At 30.5% G+C, this 15,619-nt stretch overlaps 1 protein-coding gene across 2 annotated transcripts in view; it reads left to right on the top strand.

The window, feature by feature from the left end:
- LOC140045307 (uncharacterized) overlaps positions 1-15,619 on the top strand; it is a 28,439-nt gene that overhangs the window by 4,255 nt on the left and 8,565 nt on the right. For both annotated transcript variants that reach the window (XM_072090154.1, XM_072090153.1), the window contains 3 exons: positions 580-771; positions 1,286-1,336; positions 1,554-1,724. In XM_072090154.1, the coding sequence (XP_071946255.1) occupies positions 580-771; positions 1,286-1,336; positions 1,554-1,724 (414 nt within the window). The remainder of the gene's footprint in view (positions 1-579; positions 772-1,285; positions 1,337-1,553; positions 1,725-15,619) is intronic.

The raw sequence follows: 15,619 nt of genomic DNA, 5'->3' as shown, positions 1-15,619 counted from the left end.
AGAAGAATAAAGAGAAGCAAAATCAGCATTGCAAGTCAGAATATATGATATGATAGATATCACCAAAATATCACCATGATCTCATGCTATCATCTGAATTGCTGAGATCACTCTGAGATCAATTTGTGATTTCAAATTTATATCATTGTGACCTCACAAATCTCTCTGACTCTGAAATCAGTGATGAGATTGCCATGAGATCACCATGAGATCAATCTGTGATTTCAAATGTATACATTGTGACCTCACAAATCTCTCTGGCCCTTAAAACCAGTGATGAGATCACCACAAGATTCTCAACCCCTTTCTTGGCATATTCACCTACAGGGGAAGAACTGTGATGTCGACTGATTGACAAAGCATAAATTAAAATAATAAATATGTAAATAAATGAATGAGCAGATGAGTGTATCACAGTTGAATTTTAAAATGATTTCAATGATATACAGGCATATAATATAACAATACATTAACCAAATTAATTGATTGCAATCTTGGAAAGATGTGGTTAAAATCTTGGAAAGATGTATACAGCAAGTGAATAATATAAACTTAACAATTACTTTCTATTTTTGTTAGTACCTGATTATGACAATTCACAGTTTGGTTGTTATGGTCCAATGCTGGTTAGCAACACATCATCTTATGATTCTGGGGCCCATTGCAGCAACAACATGTTGGCATCTGGTGCCAGTGAAGTTGAGTGTTGCTGTCTTTTAAACGGTGAATCGTGGGGTAGTGAGTGTTCGGCTTGCGCCCCTATTGGTACCGGTAAGTTTTAATACAGTTGTACAGAAAATGATTGATGATATGACGATGATGACAGTTACTGATTAACTATGATTACAATTATTTTTTACTACTACCATATTTAATGAGGGTGATCCATCCAGCTAATGCTGATCATTAGGGACCCTCAGAGGTTCACAAGACAAACATATACACAAGATGCTCTACATAACAACACAACAACAAGTCTTATTACAAGTCTTTGGGAGTGGAGTTGTAATTTGGTCCTTAGAAAAAATCCTGACATGTGACGGAACTTGAACCCAGGACCCTTGGAGTGGTAGCCAAGCATCAAACCACCAAGCCACAACTCCACTCCACTTATTATGACAATAGATTTTGATGTCAATGGCATTTGTATAGTACATTAGGTCTATACTTAGTTTCTATACATTTTGACCAGTAATAATGAGAATAAGAATATAGTGTTATGTATATTGTATACTTTTTGTGTGAACATATGTAGTATAAATTAACAAATGTGTTTATTTTTTAGATGATTTTTCTGCATTGTGCGATGATGACTATCGAGAAGCAGAAAAACAAAGTAATTCAAAGAGTTTATCAATCTGTAATATTGGTCATATAAGAGAAACTACAGTACATGCAAATTTTAATTTGCATACAAGTGTACATTACTATGCATGAGTAATGTAATTGCTGGTGTATTGACGTTAACAAAAACAAACTTTTTCATTGAAATGAAATTTTCTACCCTTCCAAAATTTATCAAATAGATAATTATTGTGAGGTCTCTTTTTTAGTTCCATTGGAGGTACCTTTATATGAAAGGTGTTATGCAACTTACAATGGTAGCAACGGTGGTCATTGTGAAGGTATTCTATACATTGATGTGACATGGCAACAGTGTTGTTGCATGGTCTATGGAAAGGCCTGGGGTGGTTCATGCTTCCCATGTCCTCCAAGTGGTTCAGGTAATTTTTATTCTTTTACTTAAGTCTTTAATTTATTTGTTGCTTATGATATTTTAGTTTTGTGGATTTACTTTATCATTGCATTTAGTCCAGTCAAAAATCACCCTCACCATGGTATAAGAACGTACCCTAATAAAATTTCATCCATAGGTTCTATGTATATAGGTAATAACATTTCTTGATGTTGCGTCTTGCAAAACTTGGGATTTTACGAGAAAATTAGACTTTTATACCCAATTTATAACCGCCTCATGTCGTATTATTGTGTACAGCGAATTCGACGAAGCGTGACTAAAATTACGAGACGCCGTTAGCGCCCGTTGAAAAATGCATTAACAAAGCTAAAAACCTACAAAATTAATAGTTTATACAATAATTTAAATATAGTTTACAATAATCATACTTTTATCGGACTTGTATGGATGGTTATACAAGGCATTAATATGAAACACGATGCGGTTTGTTAGTTATTGCCTCTGAAAGAGGCAGAATATTATATTTTCACAAATATATTTCTAATTTTTATCATGGAAAAAAAGAATTGTATATATTTAAACACATTACAACCTCCAGTATACCATCATGATGGATTAAGGGTGTCACGAAAGCTCAGACCACGAAAGCTCAGACCCCCTAAGACCTAAGATCACGAAAGCTAAGACCCAACACCTAAGATTACAAATACTAAGATATACTACAGCTTAAAAACAATACTTGTTTATCCATACATAATTTTAAACACAGTAGGTTTCATTTATTACCATAAATATAATTTAATACTACCGCAAAACATAGATAAACTCACATTATTTTCGCCCGTTGAGTAAATGTATATTTTTTCTTTACAACAAACAAACTTGACGGGTTGTTTGTTGGTATATATTTACTCCATTGTGTTGCTTCAGAGGATGTTTTTCTTACGCACCTGCCTTTCTTGTATTTTGACTCCAAATTTGTTGACTAACTTTATCCTGAACACCACACTTTAAAATTAGGGCGCTAGTTCCGTTTCGCACCTGTTTTTATTTCGACTTCTTTTTGACTCCAAATTGTTAAGCAACTTATTGTGAATACCACACCTTAAAATTGGGCCTCATAAGTACTTTTATGAAGAAGAATCACATAAAAAGTAACAAATAAATCCTTAAATTGATGATTTTACAGACATGATTCTGCTGGCATACCGTTCGCGAATTTAGCATACTCGAAGTTCAATATTTTCGTTTCTATGGAGCGCCAAAAGAGCAACAACAATAGATGGTTAAAAACTCAGTGGAATGCGTCTTCTTTTAATGCATTTATTATTGAAATACACGTTTAATTTTAATATATTTTGCCAATAAAAATGCTGTAACATTTTACTGCTAATAATTTGCTGTTTTCAAATAGCAACCAACCCTAGGCCTAACTAAGAGTAAGACTAGGCTATAGACTAAGAGGAATATTATTTAGATCAGGTATACCCCCTACAGCAGTACATGTAATATGATGATGCATTTGTCGATTTTCATTCCTAAAATAAAAGTTCCTGCAAAAAGCATGTACAGTATCAACAGTAATATTTTTGTTGCATTGACATTGACAAAGTATGATAAAATTGAACGTAATTTTCACCAATAAATGCATTAAATATACGCAATTTACTGAGTTTTTAGCCCTCTATTATGATTGCTCTTTTGGCGCTCCATAGAAACAACAACATTGAACATGGAGTATGCGAAATTCACAAACCGATGTGCGAGAAACACGTCTGTAAATTCATCAATTTAAAGGATTTATTTTTTATTTTTTGTGTGATCTCCTTCGTAAAAGTATTTTTGAGGCCTAATTCTAAGGTGTGGTACTCACGATAAAGTTTCTTAACCAATTTTGAGTCGAAATAAACGACAGGTGCGAAACGGAACTAGCGCCAAAATTAGGACTTATAAGTACTTTCAGAAGGAGAAACACATAATAACAAATAAATAAATCCTTTAAATTGATGATTTTACAGATGTGTTTCTTTTGTATACTGTAATGACAATGTAACTCCTCGAGCTCCCCATCATGCTCAATGTTTTTGTTTCTATGGAGCGCCAAAAGAGCAACAATAATAGTACAAGTATAAAAACAGAAAGAAAACGAAACAAAAAACTTATCATGATTTTTAAATTAAAATTTATTTGCCAGTATTTATTTCTTCGTACTTGCATGATTATACTATTATCATTACAATTTTAATTTTACATTGTTCCATCCACACTGTAGATGGACTCCACAGAGTTTTCAGCCCTCTATATAATTTTTGCTCTTTTGACGTTCCATAGAAACAAAAACATTGAACATGGCCGAGCTATATTTCCTATACCATCCTGGCTAGTTGAGAATTCTCAACTATTTTATGTTTTTTTCTACCTTTCTGGAAAATGATATAATCCAAATTGTATTAATACTACCAGTAGTAAACATTTAGAAACACTTGCATACCTTCACTAATTTTAGTTGTTTGTAGTTTAAGACAATCTTAGTGATATTTAAATGAAAACAATACGATAAAAACTATTGTGTCTGTATTTTACAAGACTGTGACTTCCGTATAACGTGCATTGTGGGTACTTCAATTTTTATAGAAAAGCTAGGGAATCCTAATTTAGTAGGTAGCATATGGGGGCGGGGCAACCAAACTTGCTTATCAAATCAAAGCACAGTAAAGCAAAGGATAAAATTAATGTGCGATCCAGTTTACCACTGTTCTCAACTATAGTCATTTTAGTATACTTGAGCACAGTGATAAAGAATAGGATAAACTTAACAATATACAACAAATAGCATTAATGTACGATCCAGTTTAACACTGTTCTCAACTATAGACATTTTGGTATAGGCCTACTTGAGCACAGTGATAAAGAATAGGATAAACTGATCCAGTTTAACACTGTTCTCAACTATAGTCATTTTGGTATACTTGAGAACAGTGATAAAACAAATAACATTAATGTACCATCCCGTTTAACACTGTTCTCAACTATAGTCATTTTGGTATACTTGAGCACAGTGATAAAGAATAGGATAAACTTAACAATATACAACAAAACATTAATGTACGATGTAGTTTAACACTGTTCTCAACTATAGTCATTTTGGTATACTTGAGCACAGTGATAAAGAATAGGATAAACTTAATAATATACAACAAATAACATTAATGTACGATCCAGTTTAACACTGTTCTCAACTATAGTCATTTTGGTATACTTAAGCACAGTGATAAAGAATAGGATAAACTTAATAATATACAACAAATAGCATTAAGGTATGATCCCATTTAACACTGTTCTCGACTATAGTCATGTTGGTATACTTGAGCACAGTGATAAAGAATAGGATAAACTTAATAATATACAACAAATAACATTAATGTACGATCCCGTTTAACACTGTTCTCAACTATAGTCATTTTGGTATACTTGAGCACAGTGATAAAGAATAGGATAAACTTAATAATATACAACAAATAGCATTAATGTACGATCCAGTTTACCACTGTTCTCAACTATAGTCATTTTGGTATACTTGAGCACAGTGATAAAGAATAGGATAAACTTAATAATATACAACAAATAGCATTAAGGTATGATCCCGTTTAACACTGTTCTCGACTATAGTCATTTTGGTATACTTGAGCACAGTGATAAAGAATAGGATAAACTTAATAATATACAACAAATATCATTAATGTACGATCCCGTTTAACACTGTTCTCGACTATAGTCATTTTGGTATACTTGAGCACAGTGATAAAGAATAGGATAAACTTAACAATATACAACAAAACATTAATGTACGATGTAGTTTAACACTGTTCTCAACTATAGTCATTTTGGTATACTTGAGCACAGTGATAAAGAATAGGATAAACTTAATAATATACAACAAATAGCATTAATGTACGATCCAGTTTAACACTGTTCTCAACTATAGTCATTTTGGTATACTTGAGCACAGTGATAAAGATTAGGATAAACTTAATAATATACAACAAATAACATTAATGTACGATCCAGTTTAACACTGTTCTCAACTAGTCATTTTGGTATACTTAAGCACAGTGATAAAGAATAGGATAAACTTAATAATATACAACAAATAGCATTAAGGTATGATCCCGTTTAACACTGTTCTCGACTATAGTCATGTTGGTATACTTGAGCACAGTGATAAAGAATAGGATAAACTTAATAATATACAACAAATAACATTAATGTACGATCCCGTTTAACACTGTTCTCAACTATAGTCATTTTGGTATACTTGAGCACAGTGATAAAGAATAGGATAAACTTAATAATATACAACAAATAGCATTAATGTACGATCCCGTTTAACACTGTTCTCAACTATAGTCATTTTGGTATACTTGAGCACAGTGATAAAGAATAGGATAAACTTAATAATATACAACAAATAGCATTAAGGTATGATCCCGTTCAACACTGTTCTCGACTATAATCATTTTGGTATACTTGAGCACAGTGATAAAGAATAGGATAAACTTAATAATATACAACAAATATCATTAATGTACGATCCCGTTTAACACTGTTCTCGACTATAGTCATTTTGGTATACTTTTGAGCACAGTGATAAAGAATAGGATAAACTTAATAATATACAACAAATAAAATTAATGTATGATCCCGTTTAACACTGTTCTCGACTATATTCATTTTGGTATACTTGAGCACAGTGATAAAGAATAGGATAAACTTAATAATATACAACAAATAACATTAATGTATGATCCAGTTTAACACTGTTCTCGACTATAGTCATTTTGGTATACTTGAGCACAGTGATAAAGAATAGGATAAACTTAACAATATACAACAAATAACATTAATGTATGATCCCGTTTAACACTGTTCTAACTATAGTCATTTTGGTATACTTGAGCACAGTGATAAAGAATAGGATAAACTTAATAATATACAACAAATAACATTAATGTACGATCCAGTTTAACACTGTTCTCGACTATAGTCATTTTGGTATAATTGAGCACAGTGATAAAGAATAGGATAAACTTAACAATATACAACAAATAACATTAATGTACGATCCCGTTTAACACTGTTCTCGACTATAGTCATTTTGGTATACTTGAGCACAGTGATAAAGAATAGGATAAACTTAACAATATACAACAAATAACATTAATGTACGATCCCGTTTAACACTGTTCTCGACTATAGTCATTTTGGTATACTTGAGCACAGTGATAAAGAATAGGATAAACTTAATAATATACAACAAATAACATTAATGTACGATCCAGTTTAACACTGTTCTCGACTATAGTCATTTTGGTATAATTGAGCACAGTGATAAAGAATAGGATAAACTTAACAATATACAACAAATAACATTAATGTACGATCCCGTTTAACACTGTTCTCGACTATAGTCATTTTGGTATACTTGAGCACAGTGATAAAGAATAGGATAAACTTAACAATATACAACAAATAACATTAATGTATGATCCCGTTTAACACTGTTCTAACTATAGTCATTTTGGTATACTTGAGCACAGTGATAAAGAATAGGATAAACTTAACAATATACAACAAATAACATTAATGTACGATCCCGTTTAACACTGTTCTCGACTATAGTCATTTTGGTATACTTGAGCACAGTGATAAAGAATAGGATAAACTTAATAATATACAACAAATAACATTAATGTACGATCCAGTTTAACACTGTTCTCGACTATAGTCATTTTGGTATAATTGAGCACAGTGATAAAGAATAGGATAAACTTAACAATATACAACAAATAACATTAATGTACGATCCCGTTTAACACTGTTCTCGACTATAGTCATTTTGGTATACTTGAGCACAGTGATAAAGAATAGGATAAACTTAACAATATACAACAAATAACATTAATGTATGATCTCGTTTAACACTGTTCTAACTATAGTCATTTTGGTATACTTGAGCACAGTGATAAAGAATAGGATAAACTTATTGCAACTTGTCCATGTCGTATTCATCTACAAATAAAGTGTCTATTACCGTACTTTTAAAAATCTATTTATATCAATACCTATTAACGTATGTACGTGTGCATATTATATTATACAAAAATATATACATCAACATAAATGTCATATCATCTACAGTCATTAGTGTTATTTCACCTTTAATATTAGTAAATCCAAAGGCAAAATACTAACAATGCTGTGGTCTCAATGGAGATACAAAAAAAGAAGCGAAAAGCTAAATCAAAACGAAATGTGCTAATGCGTATGCTAAGTGGTTTCCGAGAAATATGAGTACGCATAATATGGCCTTACGGAAAAGTAATACATACCAGGTCCCCAAAAATAAGACAAATAGATATGGAAACAGTGCAATCCCGTTTCTCACTCGCTGCCTCAACAGTATTGATTAAATAATAAAAGAAAATAAATGTATAATGTTACCAGATATTAATTAATTTGACATATAGGCCTAGTAGAAATTTCTTGAATTTGACTCAATTTATTCTTAATTCTCATTTAATTTTGTATTTAATGTTTTTGTAAATGTATAATTGTAATTATTTAATTGTCTGAAGTCGACTTTAATTAAGAAACCAATGTACTGTAATTAAGTAATAATGTATATACTATATCCTTGCAATAAGACTTTATTTTTTTAACTTTATGTTTACATTTACATATATTTTGTAATTGCGATAATTTTGTTTAGGCCTAATGATGACTATTACTTTACTTGTCTTTTGAATGTATATTGTCCCTTACCATGCAATTCAGCAGATTTGCTGCCAATTGGTTTGTTTTTAATAAAGAAAGAAAGAAAGAAAGATAAAGTAAAACAGACAGAAAAGTTAGCAGAGTTTTCGGGCAACACTAGCCCTTCATCAGTGCAAGTGAGGGTACCTGTACAAGATAGTGTTATTTAACGTTTATTCGATTTATATCAATACACTCATCAACATATGTACATGTAATTCACGTCTACAATCAATAGTGTTAATTCCACTTTAAAAGTCGACTTATATCAATATACTCATCAACATATGTACGTGTCCACGTCATATTCATCTATAAATATTAGTGTTATTTCACTTTTAAAAGTCGATTTATCAATATACTCATCAATAAATGTACTTGTCCACGTCATATTCATTTACAAATCAGTGTTATTTCACTTTTCGAAGTCAATTATATCAATATAGGCCTACTCATCAACATATGTACGTGCAATTCACGTCATATTCATATATGATCAATAGTGTACAACTAATAGTGTTATTTCACTTTAAAAGTCGATTTATATCAATATACTCATCAACATTATGTACCGTACGTGTCCACGTCATATTCATCTACAAATATTAGTGTTATTTCACTTTTAAAAGTCGATTTATATCAATATACTACTCATCAACATAATGTACGTGCAATTCACGTCATATTTTCTACAATCATTTGTGTTAATTCCACTTTTAAAAGTCAATTTATATCAATTACTTATGAACATTATGTACGTGTCCGCGTCATTCATCTACAAATATTATAGTGTTATTATGTTTTTCATATTATCACTGTGCTCAAGTATATGAAAATGACTATAGTTGAGAACAGTGTTAAACAGGATCGTGTACATTAATGTTATTTGTTGTATATTGTGCTCAAGTATACCAAAATGACTATAGTTGAGAACAGTGTTAAACGGGATCGTACATTAATGTTTTTTGTTGTATATTATTAAGTTTATCCTATTCTTTATCACTGTGCTCAAGTATACCAAAATGACTATAGTTGAGAACAGTGTTAAACTGGATCGTACATTAATGCTATTTGTTGTATATTGTTAAGTTTATCCTATTCTTTATCACTGTGCTCAAGTATACCAAAATGACTATAGTTGAGAACAGTGTTAAACGGGATCGTACATTAATGTTTTTTGTTGTATATTTTTAAGTTTATCCTATTCTTTATCACTGTGCTCAAGTATATGAAAATGACTATAGTTGAGAACAGTGTTAAACAGGATCGTGTACATTAATGTTATTTGTTGTATATTGTGCTCAAGTATACCAAAATGACTATAGTTGAGAACAGTGTTAAACGGGATCGTACATTAATGTTATTTGTTGTATATTATTAAGTTTATCCTATTCTTTATCACTGTGCTCAAGTATACCAAAATGACTATAGTTGAGAACAGTGGTAAACGGGATCGTACATTAATGTTTTTTGTTGTATATTATTAAGTTTATCCTATTCTTTATCACTGTGCTCAAGTATACCAAAATGACTATAGTTGAGAACAGTGGTAAACTGGATCGTACATTAATGTTATTTGTTGTATATTATTAAGTTTATCCTATTCTTTTTCACTGTGCTCAAGTATACCAAAATGACTATAGTTGAGAACAGTGTTAAACAGGATCGTACATTAATGTTTTTTGTTTTATATTGTTAAGTTTATCCTATTCTTTATCACTGTTCTCAAGTATACCAAAATGACTATAGTTGAGAACAGTGTTAAACTGGATCGTACATTAATGTTTTTTGTTGTATATTTTTAAGTTTATCCTATTCTTTATCACTGTGCTCAAGTATATACCAAAATGACTATAGTTGAGAACAGTGTTAAACGGGATCATACATTAATGTTATTTGTTGTATATTGTTAAATTTATCTTATTCTTTATCACTGTGCTCAAGTATACCAAAATGACTAAAGTTGAGAACAGTGTTAAACGGGATCATACATTAATGTTATTTGTTGTATATTGTTAAGTTTATCCTATTCTTTATCACTGTGCTCAAGTATACCAAAATGACTATAGTTGAGAACAGTGTTAAACGGGATGGTACATTAATGTTATTTGTTGTATATTGTTAAGTTTATCCTATTCTTTATCACTGTGCTCAAGTATACCAAAATGACTATAGTCGAGAACAGTGTTAAACGGGATCATACATTAATGTTATTTGTTGTATATTGTTAAGTTTATCCTATTCTTTATCACTGTGCTCAAGTATACCAAAATGACTATAGTTGAGAACAGTGTTAAACAGGATCGTACATTGATGTTATTTGTTGTATATTGTTAAGTTTATCCTATTCTTTATCACTGTGCTCAAGTATACCAAAATGACTATAGTTGAGAACAGTGTTAAACGGGATGGTGCATTAATGTTATTTGTTGTATATTGTTAAGTTTATCCTATTCTTTATCACTGTGCTCAAGTATACCAAAATGACTAAAGTTGAGAACAGTGTTAAACGGGATCATATACATTAATGTTATTTGTTGTATATTATTAAGTTTATCCTATTCTTTATCACTGTGCTCAAGTATACCAAAATGACTATAGTTGAGAACAGTGGTAAACGGGATCGTACATTAATGTTTTTTGTTGTATATTATTAAGTTTATCCTATTCTTTATCACTGTGCTCAAGTATACCAAAATGACTTTAGTTGAGAACAGTGGTAAACTGGATCGTACATTAATGTTATTTGTTGTATATTATTAAGTTTATCCTATTCTTTTTCACTGTGCTCAAGTATACCAAAATGACTATAGTTGAGAACAGTGTTAAACAGGATCGTACATTAATGTTTTTTGTTGTATATTGTTAAGTTTATCCTATTCTTTATCACTGTTTTCAAGTATACCAAAATGACTATAGTTGAGAACAGTGTTAAACTGGATCGTACATTAATGTTTTTTGTTGTATATTTTTAAGTTTATCCTATTCTTTATCACTGTGCTCAAGTATATACCAAAATGACTATAGTCGAGAACAGTGTTAAACGGGATCATACATTAATGATATTTGTTGTATATTGTTAAGTTTATCCTATTCTTTATCACTGTGCTCAAGTATACCAAAATGACTATAGTTGAGAACAGTGTTAAACGGGATCGTACATTGATGTTATTTGTTGTATATTGTTAAGTTTATCCTATTCTTTATCACTGTGCTCAAGTATACCGAAATGACTATAGTTGAGAACAGTGTTAAACGGGATCATACATTAATGTTATTTGTTGTATATTGTTAAGTTTATCCTATTCTTTATCACTGTGCTCAAGTATACCAAAATGACTAAAGTTGAGAACAGTGTTAAACGGGATCATACATTAATGTTATTTGTTGTATATTGTTAAGTTTATCCTATTCTTTATCACTGTGCTCAAGTATACCAAAATTACTATAGTCGAGAACAGTGTTAAACGGGATCGTACATTAATGTTTTTTGTTGTATATTTTTAAGTTTATCCTATTCTTTATCACTGTGCTCAAGTATATGAAAATGACTATAGTTGAGAACAGTGTTAAACAGGATCGTGTACATTAATGTTATTTGTTGTATATTGTGCTCAAGTATACCAAAATGACTATAGTTGAGAACAGTGTTAAACGGGATCGTACATTAATGTTTTTTGTTGTATATTATTAAGTTTATCCTATTCTTTATCACTGTGCTCAAGTATACCAAAATGACTATAGTTGAGAACAGTGTTAAACTGGATCGTACATTAATGCTATTTGTTGTATATTGTTAAGTTTATCCTATTCTTTATCACTGTGCTCAAGTATACCAAAATGACTATAGTTGAGAACAGTGTTAAATGGGATCGTACATTAATGTTTTTTGTTGTATATTTTTAAGTTTATCCTATTCTTTATCACTGTGCTCAAGTATACCAAAATGACTATAGTTGAGAACAGTGTTAAACGGGATCATACATTAATGTTATTTGTTGTATATTGTTAAGTTTATCCTATTCTTTATCACTGTGCTCAAGTATACCAAAATGACTATAGTTGAGAACAGTGTTAAACGGGATCGTACATTAATGTTAGGCCTATTTGTTGTATAATTTTAAGTTTATCCTATTCTTTATCACTGTGCTCAAGTATACCAAAATGACTATAGTTGAGAACAGTGTTAAACGGGATCGTACATTAATGTTTTTTGTTGTATATTGTTAAGTTTATCCTATTCTTTATCACTGTGCTCAAGTATACCAAACGACTATAGTTGAGAACAGTGGTAAACGGGATCGTACATTAATGTTATTTGTTGTATATTGTTAAGTTTATCCTATTCTTTATCACTGTGCTCAAGTATACCAAAATGACTATAGTTGAGAACAGTGTTAAACGGGATCGTACATTAATGTTATTTGTTGTATATTATTAAGTTTATCCTATTCTTTATCACTGTGCTCAAGTATACCAAAATGACTATAGTTGAGAACAGTGGTAAACGGGATCGTACATTAATGTTTTTTGTTGTATATTATTAAGTTTATCCTATTCTTTATCACTGTGCTCAAGTATACCAAAATGACTATAGTTGAGAACAGTGGTAAACTGGATCGTACATTAATGTTATTTGTTGTATATTATTAAGTTTATCCTATTCTTTTTCACTGTGCTCAAGTATACCAAAATGACTATAGTTGAGAACAGTGTTAAACAGGATCGTACATTAATGTTTTTTGTTGTATATTGTTAAGTTTATCCTATTCTTTATCACTGTTCTCAAGTATACCAAAATGACTATAGTTGAGAACAGTGTTAAACTGGATCGTACATTAATGTTTTTTGTTGTATATTTTTAAGTTTATCCTATTCTTTATCACTGTGCTCAAGTATATACCAAAATGACTATAGTTGAGAACAGTGTTAAACGGGATCATACATTAATGTTATTTGTTGTATATTGTTAAATTTATCTTATTCTTTATCACTGTGCTCAAGTATACCAAAATGACTAAAGTTGAGAACAGTGTTAAACGGGATCATACATTAATGTTATTTGTTGTATATTGTTAAGTTTATCCTATTCTTTATCACTGTGCTCAAGTATACCAAAATGACTATAGTTGAGATCGTACATTGATGTTATTTGTTGTATATTGTTAAGTTTATCCTATTCTTTATCACTGTGCTCAAGTATACCAAAATGACTATAGTTGAGAACAGTGTTAAACGGGATGGTGCATTAATGTTATTTGTTGTATATTGTTAAGTTTATCCTATTCTTTATCACTGTGCTCAAGTATACCAAAATGACTAAAGTTGAGAACAGTGTTAAACGGGATCATATACATTAATGTTATTTGTTGTATATTATTAAGTTTATCCTATTCTTTATCACTGTGCTCAAGTATACCAAAATGACTATAGTTGAGAACAGTGGTAAACGGGATCGTACATTAATGTTTTTTGTTGTATATTATTAAGTTTATCCTATTCTTTATCACTGTGCTCAAGTATACCAAAATGACTATAGTTGAGAACAGTGGTAAACTGGATCGTACATTAATGTTATTTGTTGTATATTATTAAGTTTATCCTATTCTTTTTCACTGTGCTCAAGTATACCAAAATGACTATAGTTGAGAACAGTGTTAAACAGGATCGTACATTAATGTTTTTTGTTGTATATTGTTAAGTTTATCCTATTCTTTATCACTGTTTTCAAGTATACCAAAATGACTATAGTTGAGAACAGTGTTAAACTGGATCGTACATTAATGTTTTTTGTTGTATATTTTTAAGTTTATCCTATTCTTTATCACTGTGCTCAAGTATATACCAAAATGACTATAGTCGAGAACAGTGTTAAACGGGATCATACATTAATGATATTTGTTGTATATTGTTAAGTTTATCCTATTCTTTATCACTGTGCTCAAGTATACCAAAATGACTATAGTTGAGAACAGTGTTAAACGGGATCGTACATTGATGTTATTTGTTGTATATTGTTAAGTTTATCCTATTCTTTATCACTGTGCTCAAGTATACCGAAATGACTATAGTTGAGAACAGTGTTAAACGGGATCATACATTAATGTTATTTGTTGTATATTGTTAAGTTTATCCTATTCTTTATCACTGTGCTCAAGTATACCAAAATGACTAAAGTTGAGAACAGTGTTAAACGCGATCATACATTAATGTTATTTGTTGTATATTGTTAAGTTTATCCTATTCTTTATCACTGTGCTCAAGTATACCAAAATTACTAGTCGAGAACAGTGTTAAACGGGATCATACATTAATGTTATTTGTTGTATATTGTTAAGTTTATCCTATTCTTTATCACTGTGCTCAAGTATACCACAACTATAGTTGAGAACAGTGTTAAACTGGATCATACATTAATGTTATTTGTTGTATATTGTTAAGTTTATCCTACAGTATTCTTTATCACTGTGCTCAAGTATACCAAAATGACTATAGTCGAGAACAGTGTTAAACGGGATCATACATTAATGTTATTTGTTGTATATTGTTAAGTTTATCCTACTCTTTATCACTGTGCTCAAGTATACCAAAATGACTATAGTTGAGAACAGTGTTAAACAGGATCGTACATTGATGTTATTTGTTGTATATTGTTAAGTTTATCCTATTCTTTATCACTGTGCTCAAGTATACCAAAATGACTATAGTTGAGAACAGTGTTAAACGGGATGGTACATTAATGTTATTTGTTGTATATTGTTAAGTTTATCCTATTCTTTATCACTGTGCTCAAGTATACCAAAATGACTATAGTTGAGAACAGTGTTAAACGGAATCATACATTAATGTTATTTGTTGTATATTGTTAAGTTTATCATATTCTTTATCACTGTTCTCAAGTATACCAAAATGACTATAGTTGAGAACAGTGTTAACTACATCGTACATTAATGTTATTAATTTGTTGTATAGGCCCTATTGTTAAGTGTATTCTTTATTCTTATTAATTGTACTAAATTATTAAAAGAAACAGTAGTAAGCATAACATTTCCCCACTCCTACATTAGCATGGTAGGGCATTGTAATGGTCGCAGGTGGCTCAACTTT

The sequence above is a fragment of the Antedon mediterranea genome, chromosome 3, assembly GCF_964355755.1.
Source record: "Antedon mediterranea chromosome 3, ecAntMedi1.1, whole genome shotgun sequence".
Taxonomy (NCBI): Eukaryota; Metazoa; Echinodermata; class Crinoidea; order Comatulida; family Antedonidae; genus Antedon; species Antedon mediterranea.
This window is presented reverse-complemented; position numbering and strand designations above follow the sequence as displayed.